The sequence below is a fragment of the Lepisma saccharinum genome, chromosome 24 (assembly GCF_977018435.1).
Source record: "Lepisma saccharinum chromosome 24, izLepSacc3.1, whole genome shotgun sequence".
Classification (NCBI taxonomy): Eukaryota; Metazoa; Arthropoda; class Insecta; order Zygentoma; family Lepismatidae; genus Lepisma; species Lepisma saccharinum.
In genome coordinates this window covers 62,050,726-62,070,507 of record NC_139252.1, presented here as the reverse complement: position 1 = coordinate 62,070,507, position 19,782 = coordinate 62,050,726, and the positions used below count along the sequence as shown (strand labels likewise).

The window sequence follows — 19,782 nt, the reverse complement described above, 5'->3', positions numbered from 1 at the left end:
GGTGACCATTTTTTTAATAATTAACTCCAGCTGTAAGTCATATCTACTCACAGATATCAATTGAAAAATTTTGATTCCTTTTGAGTCGTTTCGGATAGAGATTTACTTAAGTCCCTGTTAAATTTACCAAGGCGGACACACACACATATAATTTATAAGTATAAATTAAATATTGACTCAGTGACATGTTAAATATAGCATTGGAATGCGCACTGGGCTAGGAAAGCTAGTCTTAATATGTAACTTAATGGTGAAAAGATTAATGAACAAACAATTGATTGATTTGTTTTATTTTACTTCGCCTTTTGTGCCACTTTTGGCTAATTTGCGAAGATAGGGATGAGTGATGTTATGATGAATGGACACTCACAAACATCCATGCCCAGGCCCGGATTCGAACCCGGGACCCCTGGCGTCGTAGCGCGAGAGTGAACAAATGAAGAAACATCGATGTTTTACTCAGCACTGGAACACAGGAAGCTCAATGACATTTGAAGCTTCTGGGGGAAAACAGACTGCTTGCACATGTTCTATATTTTAAAAGTAAAAATGATAGCAATAAACTGAGGCTATTTGATGGATTTTGTATGACTTGTTTTCATGTACACGATATTTTGTTATGTAAACAAACAGGCAATCCGTCGTCTGCTGCCTCTTACACAACATGGCAACATTGTAAACGTAGCTGTTGAAGATTGAAGATTCAAGTACAACGAACAAACGCGCAACGCTAACCAGCCTCAGCTGTTTCAGTAATCGGTGGGCAACATGGAGTGATGTTACCAAGGTCGTAGAAATTCACGCAACATATATGCAAAATTTTGCCAGAAACGTAGATGTGTTGACGCAGGGATTGAAGGCTGGCATATCAGGACTAATGAACCTCGCAAATCAAGGAACTGATCCCGCTAGTGGTGTTTTCTTTGTAAACTTTAATCAGGATTGCACGTAAGTAACTTATTTGTTGTCCTTTTGTCTACTGGGTTTGAATTTTTTGCTCGAAAACACGCAGAGGATCGTAAATTGGAAGTGAAAGGTCGAATTTTGAGTGTTCGCATATGTAAGATTGCTAACGTGCAATCATAGTGTAGTAATGGAAATGATTGGATGATTTTCTGAATAGAATGTTTTATGTATACAAGATGTCATCATCACTCTACTGTGATGACACAAAGCAATAACAGACGTCATTGAGAATAAAATTAGTCTAATAATGTTTTTGATGGCAATTTATGGAAGATATTATTTTATGTATGGGAAGGATTGAAGTATTTATATCATTATTTTGAATTAAGGAAATTTCAGTAACCTATATGGCACTGTATAGTGTTTAAATAATTGGCGTAAATTTTTAGATTCTGTTTTTGTACAGCAGGTCGTGTAGTTCGTTGTTTTGCGCGAATCTATTCTAGTACCTGCAATCTTATGCAATGTAAAAGCAGTCTCATCTTCTGCCTATCGGTCTGAGGTAACATAAGTGAAAGTCTAACAAAGAATGGCAAGTAAAAGAAAAAAAGTAGGACACATTTCCCAGAGGCCAATTATTGCTCATGACATAATTGTAGATGTGGGAGGATTTGACAATACTGTTTATTAAATGTTGCCATGTACACCTTACTTGCAGCAAATTACTATACACCAGTAGTAAATATTGAAAGCTTTTTTGTTTGGTTTTTGCAACAGAGCACTGCAGCAGTTCACAAAGATTAATTAATTGTAACAAAAGCATCATATGTGATTGGGAGTTTTTTTTACCACTGACTAATCTTGATGATGAGGAGGGGTGGGGATAAGGTGAATTCGATGAAGGACACTGACAAAGAACACTCATGTTCAGCTCACGATTTGAACCCAGAAACTTCAGTGGCAAGATCGAAAGTAGACCAACTTACATGCTAGCCCACCGAGTTGGCCAAATAAAAAATAAAAGCCATAGTGACAGGGAATTAATAGGAAGGTCGAATGGTTGAAATTGTAAGCTTGTAGTAGCATAATAATGTATAATTTCAAAAATAAGTCGTGTTCAGGCATAGTTTCTTTTAAAGTTATATTTAAAAGAACAAAAGCTATTAAAATGTGCCTCAGGTTTTTTTTTTTTAAAAAAAAGCAATCCTATATAACCAGGACAGTAATATCATGAAATCAAAAGATATACAAACTTACGAATATCACTGAACTGCTGTTGCTACGTGGAAAGAATGATATAATGGTGGCCCGACTTCTGTATGCTGCATTATTTTCACAAGGTATTGAGGGAAATTAAATGTTTCAGACTTTTGAAACAAGTGTTAATTAATAATAATTTGGTTTCATGTCATGGAAGCAGCAATATTGTTCCTAAAAGCAAGTTATCGTTCTCGTAAATTTTTCTGCAAGAATTGTGTTTTTAGGTTCAAAAATTATGTGTATGTTCCTAGTCATATCATAAATTCTGTTACAAAGTTAATAATGAACTACAGGCACAGTGAACAAGCTAATGTATTAATATTTGAGTAACACTATAGTATAGGGGTGACAGATTTCTTCAAATTTACAGGAGAAAGTACTTACGGAAATCATTTTCTGTAGGGTTGTGGAAGTTCGTGAATGTAGTTTTGATCCATTTTAATGCGACTACATGTTGTTTTCTGCGAAAATCTCTGTCCGACATGCTGTTTCAGCTGCCGCCATTTGCTTTCTGCACGAGAGCACAATGTTCCGTGTGTTAGATGACGTATCCCAGTAGTCAGTGTTTCAAACTCTCCGTGTTTTCACTAGAACATGACGTGTCGAGTGTTTTTAAATTATTTTTTTTAACTATGCTTGCCTAACCTAACCTTACGGAAAATGGTTTTTGGGGCTTACGTCAATGGTTTGTGGGGCTAACATCAATGGTTAGTCCTCATGCTCTAAGGAAGAAGAATGAAGGAAACAGAGTGTGAGATAAAGAGTCCAACCACATTCTCTTTCAGGTGAAAGTACAGTTGACAAGGGAAAGGCACCTGCTAGATTGTTCCAGAACTACTTTCTAATAGTCTGTGTATATATATCGTCCTGTTGTGTACCTTGTTACATTTGTACTTGGTACAGAGTCTGAAGAAGACCTTGCTAGAAGGTTGAAACGTTACGTTTAGTTTATGTTTTATAATAAAATAAATTTCTGCCTTGGTCAGCATATTGAGTTTTTCATAGCATACTCTTGCGTACTGCCAGAAAAAAAAGCACTGGTTATTGGACACAAGATAATATTGGACAATAAGATTTCTTTGAGCATTATATAACCTTTGGCATTGTTTTATTTTAGTTACTTGAAAAGGTTTCCTGAAATGATGTGAAATATGCATGATTACATTTTATTCCAAGGCAAAATGGAAATTTAAGAAGTTGTGTGTTGCTCTACACATTCCAAGTAGAGGATTAGAACAACTGGCACGATAACACTTAACAAAAAGAGCATTAACAAACTCATGTGTGCTCCAGTTCAAATATTTATGCAAGCACCAGTATAGTTAATTTTTTTTATGTCGCTGCTGTTCAGGGATAAATGTTTTCATAGAGAATCCAGCCAATAACAGATTACATCAAATATTCTTTTTTGTTTGCGTTTCAAAAAGCTTAATTTGGGACTTAAATACTTAATTGATTAATGAAATACTTAATATTTATTGATGTTGTTTGATTCAGTGCTAATGGAAATGATTCAGTATTTATAAAAACGGTGTGGAATTTTTAAACGCAGGATAGACTGTATTGCATGTTCAATGAAACACTCATTTGAATTGTATAGGTCCTAATTAAAATGTTTTTCTCTACAGATCTCTGGCAGTTGGCACAAAAACTGGGTACCGCCTCTTCTCTCTTAATTCTGTTGACACACTAGAGCAAATCTATGAAAATGGTAAGTTTTTGCCAATACATTGTATATGTAGTTGGCGATGATAATAAAAACTTTTGGTTAAGATATGAGGGAGGATCCCAGCATCAGGTGATGATCATCCTCAGACATATGTCCTATTTCCATGCCTCTGGAGCAGTGTGTTCAAGTAGTAACTTGTAGTGCTTTATGGTTGAAGTGAAAAATGAAATCTGGCTTGTCTTGTAACTAAGGCATAAGCCATAGTTCTAACCTGTTTATGTCAATATACCCAAAAGGTTTTGTAACATGTCAAGAAGTGTCATTTCTGCTACTGTTCTCCAGGAAAAGAATAGCCCATGCACATGTTCAGTAGAGGTAGCACAGAACATATTATTTACAATACCGGACCCCTCCCCGATTTTTGTAATATTTCACATACTCACTAATTGAGGCCTCCTAATCATGAATGTGAAGTTAAAATTTGGGGGTCACGTGTAGAAATTGCAAAATAAGCTAAATTGAGTGGTCCGTGATCGGAACAGACATGCACAATTGCTCATTATTTACCGGAACATTTTGTGTTTCCAATACTTAAAAAACAAAATATAAATTCCTGACATTACTACGACCCCAAATTTTAACTATGCTTGCCTAACCTTACCGTGAATGGTTCGTGGGGCTACCTGTGCATGGTTTTATGACCCCAAATTTTAACTATGCTTGCCTAACTTAACAACCTAAGCTTACCGAGAATGGTCAGTGGGGCTCTCCGTGAATGGTTTTGCGCTAATTGTGATAATGAACCGATAAAAATCTTATTTTCGTAGCACTTTAACGGCAAACGTTCTTCATCGAAGACGCCATTTTTGTATCCTACAATTTTACGATCAATGCATTGTTGCCAAACGTACCTGTAATCAACAACTTTTTTACTGTTCTCTTCCGCCATTCTTACACGGTCCATGCTCTCAAAGTATGAAATCAACAGTGTGGCAATGCTGTAGACAGCGTAACTAATTGCGAACATCAATTGTTCATATCAACAAATATGGTTCCCATACTTGTATACGGAGAACCATTGCGAGAATAGAAAAGCTTATTTTACAACTTCTACACAGTAATGAACAATTTCTACACCTCACCCCAACATGTTAACCTCAGATAAATCACCGCGACTAATTATTTTGTGAGTATAAGCAGTAGCATAGAAATTACAGAAGGGTCCGGTATTGTAAATTCTCGCCCACATTAATGTTTGGTAAATCATGTTCATGTTCCATATAAACATCTGGCTTGTCAGTTCCCCATATCCCAACATTGTGGCACTTTACTTTGCATTGATATGGAAGATGTCGCTGAACATATCCACCAATCTTTCATTCTGTGTCATTACGTTATTCAAAGACTGCTTTTTATCTCATGCAGAGTTGAGCACTTTCCACCAGTGTTGCTCTTGGGTTATGGCTTCCCAAAATTGGCAACACAAGTTAGGCAAAAAATGAGCTTGTTTGAAGCAAAAATGATGATGAAACCTAAACTTTGTGGTCATGGGAGTAATGGAGTTCTCACAATGAGAGTAAGTTTCTGGGAACATGCAAAGGCTTATTTTTCATCTTCTGAACACATGTATTCCCCAACATAATTGTATTCTCTACTTATGCCCTTTATCCAAGTTCTTATTGCTAGAAATGAGTCATTCCATGCGAAATCAACACAGCTTCCGACCTGACCATCTCCGATTTTCATGAAATTTGGAGAGTTAAAAATATGCATGGAACTTAGTAACTATGAAAATTTTTAGTTTCGTGCGTCTTGTAATTGTTAAATTATTCAAGGTCAAAGTTAGCAGAAATTGCCCTTTTTGAGCCCGCTTGGCTATACTAAATGTGCTGTAACTCCGCCTCTATTTTGCCTAGGAAGCTCAAATAAAGCTTATTGTACAGGGAATTAAACAAGCTTTCCAGTGATATATAACAAGTACACCTTTCGATAAAAATATAATTTTGTCACGTGACCTTGACCTTTGACCTTGAATATCTCAAAACATGTCATCACCAAAAATCGTGAAAAAAATATATTTGGTCCCTCATTCCATACTATAAAACATATCAAAAAATCATTCTGGGACTGCAATGGGATCAGAAGATACAAAATAGTACATGTAACTATGTGACCGATAAAAGCCTCATTACATGAACTATGACGAGTCAAATGTCCCTTAACACCCTTTACAAAATGTAAAGGAGTTATCATGGTCATGAAAGAAATAGGTTAGACACAGGGAGATCCCTAGCTATGTGCGTCAAGCGCAAGTCCGGCACATTGTTGACCCCCATATTGAATTCAACGCAAAAATTTCAAAGGGTAGGGTGTGAAGTGATATATCAAATCAGGCTAGAACTTCACGAGAAATGAAATGGTTAAGATTTTTCTAACTTATTTTTAGGCAGCAAAACGTTATACGCATATCTTTCACTTACGATATATGCACATTATAGTGTTGTCAATATTCCTGTGAGCACACTCATTGACGTCTCTCACACTCACATAGAAAATTTGGCAATGTAGCAGGTGCAACATCATCTCAAGCAGCAACTATGCCTTCTCTCAGATGGTCAATATCACGGACTTTTACTGCATGCACCATTCTCTTCAAATGTTTCTGAAGGTAAAAGTCCTCCTAAGATGTTAGATCTGGGGAATGTGCAGGCCTTTTAATACATCCCCGTCTGCCCATCAATCTACCTAAAAATTTACCATGAAGAAATTGCCAAAATGTTCACATAGTGTGGTCACACACTGTCCTGTTTCAAAACTTTGGAAAAGTGCCATGTCCCGTAAGCAAGGATGAAAAACCTGTTCACTTAACACATCCAAGAAGCCCGCATCATTTAAGGTTCCGTTGTTGAATATGGATCAACGATTCCCGTTCTCCATACACTATACCACATCATTAGCTTACCAGCAACAACCATTCGGCTGGGATCTGTCTACTGTAGATTATCAAATCACAGGTATTGCATATAATTATTATTAACTTTACCGTGAACATAAAAATTAGCCTCGTCACTGAAGAATTTTTAATTCCAAAGGATTTGTCACGTAATTGTTTGAGATACTTTTCCCAATATTCTCTCCACTAATCAAGTTTTTGGTGAATGTCGCTGATTAAAATCATATGCAATGGTGCGTATACTTCTTTCTCTCCCAAGATGTCAGCATGATCTCGACGAGTTCCTAACACGTTAGGAGCATTCTTAAAACTTTGTTTTTAACACCTCGAAAAGGAGAAAATGGTTACAAGCATGCAGTAATAACTTTTTGTTGGTTAAAGATAATTTGGATAAACCTTCGTTGCTTCATTTCTCGTGAAGTTCTAGCCTGATTTGATATATCACATCATCCCCTTTCCTTTGAAATTTTTGCGTTGAATTCAATATGGCGGTCAAAAATGTGCTGGACCTGCGCTTGACACACATAGCTAGGGATCTCCCTGTGTCTAACCTATTTCTTTCATGACCAGGATTACTCCTTTACATTTTGTAGGGGGTTTTAAAAGACTTTTGACTCGTCATAGTTCATGTAATGAGACTTTTATCAGTCGCATAGTTACACATATTATTTTGTATCATCTGATCCCATTGCAGTCCCAGAATGATTTTTTGATATGTTTTATAGTATGGAATGAGGGACCAAATATATTTTTTTCACGATTTTTGGTGATGACATGTTTTGAGATATTCAAGGTCAAAGGTCAAGGTCACGTGACAAAATTATATTTTTATCGAAAGGTGTACTTGTTATATATCATTGGAAAGCTTGTTTAATTCCCTGTACAATAAGCTTTATTTGAGCTTCCTAGGCAAAATAGAGGCGGAGTTACAGCACATTTAGTATAGCCAAGCGGGCTCAAAAAGGGCAATTTCTGCTAACTTTGACCTTGAATAATTTAACAATTACAAGACAAATGAAACTAAAAATTTTCACAGTTACTAAGTTCCATGTATTGTTTCAATTCCCCAAATTTCATGAAAATCGGAGATGGTCAGGTTAAAAATTGCACATATCTGTGTTGATTTGGCATGGAATGACTCAAATACGGCCTCCCGGATGACATAGTGGTAACGTCATTGCCTTGTAATCAAGGGGTCCTGGGCTCAATACTCAGTGGAGGCACATAGTTTGATTCGGATCCCACTTTAAACTGTAGGCCCAGTCCCGATTGGCATATTTGTGCATAAAGTGGGCTTAAAAGAAACTCGAAACGTATTGCTAGAATTTTAGGATCATGAATTTTATGCATGTTTTTAGGATAAAATTATCTGAACTAGGGTGCATAGTCACATGGCCAATATTTACCATGTATGCATATGCAAAATGGAGAGCCATGTAAAGTGTTTCTTTTCTTTTTTTATATAGATTCAGAAGACATTTGCATTGTGGAACGGCTGTTCAGTAGTAGCTTGGTTGCTGTGGTCAGCCTTTCGTCCCCCAGGAAATTGAAAGTGTGTCATTTCAAGAAAGGTACAGAAATATGCAACTACAGTTATTCCAACACAATTCTGGCTGTGAAACTTAATCGAGCGGTAAGTACAGTTATCTTTTCTTATGTTATGTTTATGCACTTAGAAATACACTAATAGAATCATTTTTCTTGTATGTACATATTGCTTGCATTGTAGAATTATTTCTCATGTAGTTTACAGTTGTTACAAGTCTTTAAGCATGTTTTTTTTTTTTTATGAAAAATTTTGAGAGCACACACACTTCCCTCCTTTCATCAGAAATTTATTTGTAACATTGATCAAACTCCGTATAAATGACTTATGTTTTCTGAAACGTTACATCAAAAAATATGCTTGAATGCTTGTATCAACCGTATTTGGTAAAAACTACAGTACAAAATCTAAAATAATTGTCCACTACAAACTTTGTGAATGTATAGGCCTATTGTAAGATAGATAATGAATGATTTGACTTACAAGGGAGGTTATCTAAGTGTCCCCCTCCAATTTCCATGAAACTTGGCAGGTGTATAGAGGGACCCAAAGGAAGAAATACATGTTTTGTTTTTGTTTTGGCTAAAAAACAGTTTTAGGGGGCAACCCGGCCCCCCTCATGTGAAGATGAGGAGAAATTGAAGTGCGGATCTGACCCTTGTGTCCTCCTCCGATTTCCATGAAACTTGGCAGGTGTATAGAGGGACCTAAAGGAAGAAATACATGTTTTTTGTTTCAGCAACCCCCCCCCCCCCCAATGTCAAGATTTTGGCCCCCTAAAACAGTTTTTTAGCGAAACAAAAACACTTATTTCTTCCTTTGTGCCCCTCTATACACCTGCCAAGTTTCATGGAAATCAGAGGGGGAGACTTAGATAACCTCCCTTGTAAGTGTATTATGTTAATTATTGTGTCAGTTATTTTATATATTCTTTTCTGCCACTTTTGGCTAAATGCGATGAAAAGGATATATGATCATTGGTTGACATTGATGAACAGGCACTAGAAAAGGAACACCCAATTTAGGACTCAAACCAGGAGCCTTTTGGGGCAAGATTGTGAGTCAACTATTCAATGCACTCAGCCACTGATGCAGTTCAGAGATAAGCTTGTCTTAGTCTTAAACGGATATAATATTCATGAAGGCAAATTTATTGCCAAAATGGCTGAAATTATATTTTTGTATATAGGTTTATAACATATACTTGCATTAAGGATTATTTCAATGGAGAGAACTTTCAAACAATATGTTTGAATTATGCAGGGTGTTTCACTTGCTCTCGGCCCCTGATTTTTGCTTATAAAAATCAAAGTACTGGTCATAATGTAATGAAATTTGCTACTAACATAACTTGATGTATGAGAAGCATGGTGATGTTATTGGAGATGGCGCCACAGTCTCTCTCTAGTCCTTGCGTGAGCATGCATGTGCGTCTGGGCGATTCTGCCGTTAAATGCGAAAACAGAGTCCATAAAGGCATGCCAGCGACAATTCATTGCACTGTTTGGGGTTCGGAAACCGCCTGCAGTCTTCCATTCAATATTTGGTGAAGAAACTGGAACAATATTGGATGTGCATGAAGGAGGATGTCCAAAATTGCCAGAAGCAACAATTCGGGAAGTGAAAAACAGATTGTTGGCCTCACCAAAGAAGTCATTGCATAGTCTGTCGTAGGAAATGGGAGTTTCCACAAGCACATGTCAACGAGCTGCCAAGAAAGCAAAATTATGCATATTGTGTTACTGTTGTGCAACAATTGCAACATCCTGACAAAGAGAAACAAGAGTCAATTAAGAAACCACTTTCAACACTTGCTGTGACGTGACCATGCATCTCGTACACCAAGGTATGTCTGTAGCAAATTTCATTACATTATGACCAGGCATTTGATTTTTATAAGTGAAAATGAGAGGCCGAGAGTAAGTGAAATGCTCTGTATCTGAGAACGTTTACTTATTTGAATCTGAAAACTTTCTTATTCTCCACCCACTGTAAGAACGGAGTTAATGTAAACAAAATCACGTGACTTGTGAAAAGTAGTTCCTTCCTTATGTGTTACTTCTGGTGTTATTTTGAGCATGAGTATGTTAGTTGCTGCTGTACGGTTAATACTGTAAGGTTTAACAACTTTAGTAAGCAGCTGCTTTCAATAATATGGCCAATGTATCGATATTGGCAGATACCAGTATCGGTTGGAATTTATTTACTGACACCGGCTGATACTTTTCCGGCACTTTTGCCTTTCACGGGCTCCTCAAAAATGTTAGACTGTAAATTACATCAGAATATTAAAGTGATGCATATCGGCTCAGCCCTGCTTTGTAATGTTCCTACACACAAGATCCGTGCACAGCTGTCATTTGAATGACCAATAGGATTTCTGAAAAGCCATGTGTATGTGTGTACGTTGACTTCATTCTTACAACAGAGAGAGAACAATGATATTTGTATTGTATTGTTTCTGCTCTTTTGAGTAATAATGTGTGTTATATATATATTTATCTTTTGACTTTCCAGCGCCTTGTGGTTTGTCTAGAAGAGTCTCTTTATATTCACAACATTCGGGACATGAAGGTGCTCCACACAATAAGGGACACACCTCCAAATCCTTCTGGATTGTGCACTCTTTCGATAAATAGCGACAACTGCTTCCTTGCATACCCAGGGTCCAATACCATTGGAGAGGTTCAAATCTTCGACGCAATGAATCTTGTAAGTTCTCCTGGAACAATTCTATGTTTATTACCAGTGATGTAATGAAGCAGGAAATTTACCGATTACATTGTACTCGCCAGTGTATTTTTTTAAATGGATTCTAATGTAGATATATTTAATGGATTCTGGGAATGATTGCTTAACAGAAATATAAAGCTATTCAGTATGGTAAAGACAAAAATTGTGTGTACGTATTATAAATATTCTTAGATATTTTACACTCTAATTAATTATATTTGTTAGTAGAGCATATGTAGAGTTTGGTGTTTCCACATTGCGAATTTGGATGTTTTCCTATTAATTTCAATGTCCCACTGCCTAACATTAACTGAGCAAATGTGGAATACGAGATTATCTGCAGTTAATGAAGGCAGCAGGCCTTCAAAATTAATCAGAAAAGATCCAAATTCATAACGTGCAAACACCAAACTAACTGTTTTTACTGCAGCTATCATATTTTTCTTAGTTTTCCTTACAATACTATAAATTATATCGATATATATATCCATGGTGGTCACAAGATTGAATTTAGTATTCAATTCAGTCTGATTATCTAAAATCTAATAGAAATTTTAAAATTTGCATATTTACATAACTTTTAACGCTAGTTAGGACTATATATTTTTTTCCCTGTAGTGACTTTATTACTCAATGTTGTTAATGTTAAATAAGTGAATTAAACAAAACCATTCTTCAGTTTCATCGGAAGATATGAATTGTTAATTTATTTTTCAGTTATTTAAATGTAAATTCAATTGTAATAATGCAACAGTTCTCGAATATTTATTGCTAATTGGCAACTTATAAATGTAACCATTACTGTTGCTGTGTACAAGATAGAAATTGATCAAATGAAATTAAACAGTTTCATGAATACATTTTGTGTATATAGTAATATCTTACCGCATATCAAGTTACTGTAATATGTATAACCATTAATATTTAATCATTTGCACAACTTGTTTTAAACGTTTAAAAAACCTGGCTTTGTTTTTTCGCAAATGTTTAAAACACATTTTGATACTTGATGTTTGATACACTTGTGGCACGAATGGGAGAGGAAAGAGGAGTTTACAAGATTCTTGTTGGGAAACCTGGTGGTAAGAGACCTGTAGGAAGGCCAAGACGAAGATGGAGGGATAACATTGAGCTGGACCTAAAGGAAATTGGTAGGGATGGAAAAGAGTATATAGATCTTGCTCAGGATAGGGACAGATGGAAGGCCTGCGTTGCTGCAGCCATGAACCTTCGGGTTTAAGAAGGCTAGAGAGTTAGTTAGTTAGTTAGATGTTTGATAGTTTGTGGTTATTTGCATGTTTGTAACTATGCCTTTTCATTCAATGCATGTCATTCTGTTTATTGTGCATCAAAATCTGTTCAGTGGCTGAAAATATATGTATATTGAATTATCAAAGAAACATATTGTGATGAATACCTGTGGGTCACGTATAAAACTCCCATGTTTTTTTTTACAGGTGTTAAAACATTTTTAAAATTGAATACTACATGGATGAAACAGTTTTGTTGCTCACTTAACACACTGCAAAATGTGCACATTGTTGTCAGTGTCAATATTTAGTTGCATTCACTATAAAATCTTAAAATGTCGGATTAAAAAAAAAACAATAAAACAGAGTAGCTACCACGTGGACTCAGTTGAACCTGGCAACTGTGGATTAGTTGAAGCTTCTCGAACAGCCTACATACAAGATTTAAGACTAACATAAATGTGTTTTTTAAGAAGTTAGTCACGTGTTTCCTTTATAATAGAAACACTAGTCACGCGTTTCCTTTATAATAAAAACACAGTTCATCCTTGGATGATTAACAGATTCCCTATTAATCATTGTTTTTAGAAAATAAGTCTTCTTGGCATTGTGTTTTAAATGTTTCATTTGTTTAAAACATGTTTTTGTTTGTTTCTTGTTTAAAACACTGTGTAAAACATTTAAAACAAAAAAACCTGTTTTGTTTCTTATTTTTTAAAAAAAGAAACAAAACAGATGTAGTCAGTTACAATGAATAATTATTCATTGTAACTGACTACATGTGATTTGATTTGAACTAGGCTATTTTATGCCGCGTTTCTGCCACTTTTATTGCAAAACAGACCCTACATGTGAAATTGTGTTGAAACGTTAATAGATTTACTCACTAAACGTAAATAATATAGCTTTCATTAGTACTACTATGAATGTGACTTCAGGGACAATGTGCACATATAATGTAACTTTTATTACTTATTTTTTAGAAAGCCAAAACTATGATACCTGCCCATGACAGCCCCTTAGCTGCCTTGGCATTTACTCCATCTGGTACAAAAGTTGCAACGGCATCAGAAAAGGGAACGGTGATACGTGTGTTCTTGGTGGTCGACGGCAGTAAATTATATGAGTTCAGAAGAGGGGTTAAGCGCTGCGTGAGCATCTGTAGCCTGGCATTTAGCATGGAGTCGACGTTTCTTTGCTGTTCGAGTAACACAGAGACTGTTCACATATTCAAGCTGGAGGACCCAAAGGAAGTGTGAGTATATCAAATTAATTGGTGTTGAAATTGTCTTGTTATGAATTTTCTTGTATGTTTGCATAAACATCAGAGTTACCGTAGGCAAAGACTACAAGAGAAATGCAGAGTTCCACAAAAATGGTCTTTGTTCTACTTCAAAAGAGTTTGTCACGAGTTTCAACAAGGGCCTCCTCAACGGCACGGTGGTAACGCCGTTGCCTTGTGATGAAGGGGTCCAGGATTCAACGTTCGCAAAATTCTGTGTTAATGGTGGTTCAAGGTACACATGTACATTGACGTCAAACTGCTGTTAGATGCCATCTATTGACGTAGATATAAACTGTTTTTACCACTGTTAGTCTTTACTGCCATCTATAGGGAAATAAGAAAACTACTTGCACAACATTGTTTTTGTCAGTCAAACATAGACAATGACTGGGTTGTCCCAACTGGTAAGCCATACGGAAGAATACCACACAAAGACCAAATTGCAAATTTTCGACAATGACACTCCCCCTACAAATGTAAAGTAATTTTTTTTCAAGTTATTTGTAATGACAAGTATTAGTTTTCGTCATTTTTTAAAGTGATAGTGCGATAAAAAACTGTATTAAGATCGAAAATGTTAATTACTTCCAAATATTATAGTTATAAACACAATGCATGTAGAATGCATGAATGAAAAAATTCACACTGGTCAAGAAGTGTGAGTACATTGTTGGTAAATAACTGAAAATTTGGTTTAAATATATTCTCTAGATTTTTTAAATATAGGAATTTGTTTGATATAACCTGAAAATGATAAAGCTGAGCGATTTAAATACCACTTGAGGTTCAGCAGATCGAAGGTTTAAATCCTGGGTAGAGGTTCAGTCCCGATTAGCCTATCTGTGCATAAAGTAGACTTAAAACAAACTCTGACTAACTTCAATCTTGGATTTGTTGACTCAAGCTTGACATATCTTCCATACAAACAGTAATTTAATTTTTGAGGGATGACTTAGAAGTATGGTGCAAGGATAGGAAAATCTACCTTTTTTTTAAAAAACTACTATTCACTGTTCTAACAACAACAACAACAACAAAAAGGTCCATTTCTGTGTTGCATGTTTTCTTTTAAGCAGGGATTTATTGATAATTTTTAATCTTTCAGCCGGCAAGCGCCTGAGGAGAACCAAGGGTGGATGGGTTACTTATCAAAGGCAGTGTCGGTGTCTGCCAACTATTTGCCATCTCAGGTGACCGATGTGTTCAACCAAGGTCGGGCCTTCGCTACCGTGCATTTGCCATTCCAAGGGCTGAGGAATGTGTGTACAATCACTATGTACGTATCTGCTCATTCTGTTTTATAGGATATGCCAGATTAGTGTTGGTGTGTGCTTTGATATATGCATTGTGTAAAATTGTGACAATTCCGTGGAAAAGGAAGACTTATTATTTTAAAAAGATTAATTGTAGATCCATGCCACAAAATGCAAAACAGTTTCCTCTAGGAATGCCTGCCCAATATCAATGTCCTTTTTACTTTGCTCTCGCGTACTTAGTGTAATATGGGTATGGGGGCTATTAAAAAAATGTCAGCAAAAGATATGACAAAAATGTAAGTTAAAATCACTCTAATATTAACTGATGTATAAGTGAGAAAATACAGAATTACATAATTGAAGAGTGTAAAGCTGAGTGTTAAAATATTAATGGCTGTAAACCTCAAATATCTGGAGGTGTGTCCAATTATGAAATAAATGAAACTCTATGCAGCCTCCGTATCGTAGGTATTAGAATGTTAATCACCAGATGGAGTATTCAAGCATTACGTGCGTGACATTCACACATAAAATGTAAGGTTCTAGACATGCGATTGGATTAAAATATTCATAATGAACTGATTTCATAGAATTATGAAGTACTTTGTGGTGTCTGAAAAAAAAAAACATTTCGTATGATGACATAGCGTGAATGTATGGAAAGTATTAACGGAAATATGTTATGTGTGTGATACTTTAAAATGTAGCAAAGTTTGACTTCATTTCCCTGCGTACAGGTGGGGGGGGGGGGGGGTTCGTGAGGTGCCTGCATCATGGAAATTTTTTTGGGGGGACAAAATTTTGTACCAATTCTATTGTTCTTATGTACAGATTTCTACCTACCTGTGGGTGATCGCAGCGATGTGGTTGAAATGAAACACCATCTCTTATCCCCTTAGAATTGGTTTGGAAGGGGGGGATGTGCTGTTCGCATTAATACAAGGTTAGTCAAGCAGGCAAACTGTTAAGAATAAGGTTCAGTACATTAATAATGGGAGTGAGCCTGAGCAGTTGGCAGTTGTGTATGTTTTATGTTAGCAAACATGAAAGTCTAAAGTTCCTAAAGTAAACATATATTGCTTAAATATGTCTGTGTTATGTTGTTCCACGAATTTTCTGACCAAAATAATTTGAGTAAATAATTTGGCATAAAGGGTAACAGGGGGGAATGTTCTATCTTTTTGGGGGGAGTGCATCATAAGTCTTGGGGGGGTGGTGGGCACCCCTGCTGTGAAGCATATAGGCTACAGATGCTAATAGTTTTTGTTGGTGAAATAAACCATAAAGCAATTTAAAACGACAATAATTTCCAGATTAATTTATCATGTTAACGTACATCGAATAGGATCACTTTTTTGTTTAATGTCCCAGATACATATGTTGCTTTTATCATGGTAAGGAATTCATGTCAGCACGATGAATTTCAGTCAAGGCAACTTTTAGTTCATGAACCGTGGGGATTTGTTCCGTTATGAAGTGAATAGCGCACCCATAATGATAGCCAAAACTAGGTGAAAATGATTGCAGACAGGAGCATTGTTGGCCTAAACATTTTGATTAGATGTTTGCAATATTTTCATGTGAGGATTCAGAATTTTTTTCTTTCTCCAACCTTAGGATACAGAAAGTGCTGAGGCTGCTTGTGGCTTCTGCCGATGGCTATCTGTACGTTTATAATTTGGACAGCGCAGAAGGTGGTGATTGTACATTGCTCAAGCAACACAGGTAAGCCCTTTGGGGAATGAATTAATCCAGTTTGGTATAATGAGGTCTTAGAAATTTTCAAAAATCTGGGAATATTAAGTATGCTGGTTGTACACATGCCATGAATATGGAATTATTACACATTTGTACAGTGGAACCCTAATTTTGCATTCCCAGATGTTACATATTTAATTTTTCCTCGGTCCCATGAAACCTGTAAAATTCAGGTTCCATTGTAAATGCTAATTTATTACAACAATCAAAAATAAAAATACAGTGGAACTTTGATTTTATGTTTTTCAGGGGCCCAAACTGAAAAATCTTAAAATTTCTAATCTATATATGAAAATTTACTAGATAATACCAGGAAGAGTCTAGGAATTTGATTAAAAAAAATATTAACCATGATTCAACAACTTCATATGTTGTTTTCATATGTGTTTTACATATATATCGCTTTTAACAAGGAAATATGCAAGAGAAGGAAAAATGGGAGTTGCAGTTTGTTCCAAATAGAAGACTGAATACATTAAACTGTATATAACTAATTTAGATGCTATTTATGTCAAGCTAAAATTAAAAATTAGAAAGTTTTTACGGAGCAAAAATCAGTTTCAAATTGTTCTCATTCTACATTGTGTTCTGTCTGCATCCTTGTTCATACTGTTACACCATTCTAGTATATCTGATGAATGATGAATCACAGCAGATATATGTTAATATGGTAAAAATGATCATCTTTTCAACAAAGAAGGAAGGATCAAGTACAGAAAATGAAATAAATATGTAACGTAATCTCAGTTGAATGATTTTTGATTGAATTTGTTGCAGATATGGTAAAAAAGGATCGGAACACAACTACAGCATTACTGAGATGTGTGTATATCCAGAATATCTGTAAATTGTTTTCACATTATAGGAAGCCATTGTTCTTCGGAGCATTAAATTTTCTTTTGAAGAGTATGTGCCAGTTTTTAACTTATTAATTAACCACTTCAAACCCAGTTGGACCAAAGCTTCTCATAAATTTTTGACATTGAGTGAGGAGGTGGTGTGTCTGAACTCAAATTCTTTACTTTCTATTAGTGGTGTGCAGGATCCCAAAAAGTCAGTACTGGGATCGGGAAAAAAAGTCCCATCCTGATCACAACTTCGGAAAATTGAAAATAGTCATTTTAAAAACTTGTTAATTCTCAATGTTTTCTGTGTTGTAAAGTCTAGAACTTCTTGGAAAGTGTTGTTTTTCCCATTCTGACCAAAAAAAATTATATCCTGTGCACCTCTACTTACTATATATCCATGACAGCTGTTCTGGATAATATGTTTTGTGTTTCTTTTCCCATTTCCTTATTCATGATAGATGCAGTAAACGCGGTTTAAAATTACTTACATGAAATTTAGAGGATTTCGTACTTCCGCCTTGCACAATTTAATGGTTCACTCCTATTAATTTCGAAGATCCACTGTCTTCATTCACAAAAGGGTATGGTGTTTGAAGCGGAAGCGTTGAAGCTTCAAATGCCGTACCCTTTTGTGAATGAAGACAGTGGATCTTCGAAATTAATAGGATTGAACCATTAAATTGTGCAAAGCGGAAGTGCGAAATCTTCTAAATTTCACGTAAGTCATTTTCTTATTGTTGCAATGAACCTAGGGAGGCACCAAAGTGGAAAAAAGTATATAATTTGCACTTGCTTTTTCTAGGTTGGACGGCAAACAAGATTTGCCATCTGGCGATGCAAGTGCTGCTAATGCAATCACTGCAGACACAGGGTCAGCAGGAGGAACGGCATATCAGAGTTCGCCCAAGGTTATAACCCATTCAGGAGGAACAGGCGGTGGGTCTCTTATTATTCTGTATATATGATGCCGTACACAATTTTTAGTGCTTTAATTTGAAGTCATACTATTCAATATATTGATTTCTGAGTACTTGATGTTGCTTAAAGTATGACGAACCACATAAAATTATTTTCTTGAATGTCTAATTTTTGTGGAGTATTCTGTGCTATACACTCTCTGCACTATGATTTCATCATCGTGATAAAAATCACTTAGCTCCCTATGCAGTAGAGCTAGTGAATGTTTATGGCTGATCTGAGCTTTTTATAATAATATTAAATTGAATAGTGCTCCCTACTTGCTAGATATCTTTAATGTCATTTTTTACAAAATAATTACATTGATATATAGTAATATTTTTTATTAATGTCTATGTATTTGAAAACATGACCAGACTATCAGCTCTGATATGAACGATAACACCAGACTATGCAAAATATACTTTCATGTTCATAAAAATATTAATTTTTGAAGTAATTTTTTTTTATCATTTTCTAGTAGCAGTACTATATATAGCAGGATAACATTCAGCATCATTATGTTCAGGACTAAAGTTTTATTCAAATCTTTTACAAAATAATAATAATAATAATTATATTATACCTGTTGAAAAATATTTTAATTGCCATTTGTGAAGGCTGACAGTGAGTTGCCAAAATTAATAGTGGATTAAAATATTTCTTTCAAGTATGTGCAATTATTATTTTGCGTAAGAATTGAATTTTAACCACTTTTGTGCCACGAATATGCTTGGTACTTCTTTCCTTGTGTTTGTAATCATTATTATGTCTATATAAGGATTCAATTTGATATTTTTTGATTGCTTATTTTCAAGCTTAAAAGTGCGAGAGAATTTTTACCTTAAGCAGCATCACCTGTTACTTAATTGCCTTGCCTAGAAACACTTCAAAATTGCAAATATTGTATTAATCGCATAAATGATTTTTTCTATTATTGTTGGTCATTGTTACTTTGTGATACCTATAACCCCTCACTTATAAGTGAATGTATTAATTAAAGCATATGAATGGCGTCAAGTAGGTTCAGCTTAAATTAAGTGTTATGCAGACTATGAAAAATTTATTTAGAAATGCTGTTTTGATCTGAAATTTCGGCATTTTTGTGGAAAAACAACTTTCTTTTTGTTTCTACTATACCAGTTAATTTACAAATGTGCAAAAAAAAATAATAAAAAATCTTAAAAAGTACAATATTACTATGATAGACACAAGTATTCAATTATGTTATTAACAAATATTGAAGTACATAAGACTCAAACCCCTTCTTCTGATTGCCCATTGTTATGATTTTCTAATATTGTGTCAGTGGTTGCGTCATTGCCTTGTAATCAAGGGGTCCCAGGTTCAATACTCGGTGG

The 19,782-nt window shown here is 35.4% G+C and overlaps 1 protein-coding gene across 6 annotated transcripts in view; it reads left to right on the top strand.

Annotated features, from left to right (window-relative positions):
• The first annotated feature begins 717 nt into the window (after positions 1-717).
• Positions 718-19,782, top strand: part of Atg18a (Autophagy-related 18a) — a 33,001-nt gene continuing 13,936 nt past the window's right edge. For all 6 annotated transcript variants that reach the window (XR_014440670.1, XM_083110844.1, XM_083110845.1 and 3 more), the window contains exons 1-8: positions 718-948; positions 3,795-3,877; positions 8,255-8,421; positions 10,852-11,046; positions 13,301-13,572; positions 14,708-14,878; positions 16,476-16,583; positions 18,267-18,400. Coding sequence is in view for 5 of the 6 variants with exons in the window: in XM_083110844.1 (XP_082966970.1) it covers positions 812-948; positions 3,795-3,877; positions 8,255-8,421; positions 10,852-11,046; positions 13,301-13,572; positions 14,708-14,878; positions 16,476-16,583; positions 18,267-18,400 (1,267 nt within the window). In the remaining variant the exon portion in view is untranslated. The remainder of the gene's footprint in view (positions 949-3,794; positions 3,878-8,254; positions 8,422-10,851; positions 11,047-13,300; positions 13,573-14,707; positions 14,879-16,475; positions 16,584-18,266; positions 18,401-19,782) is intronic.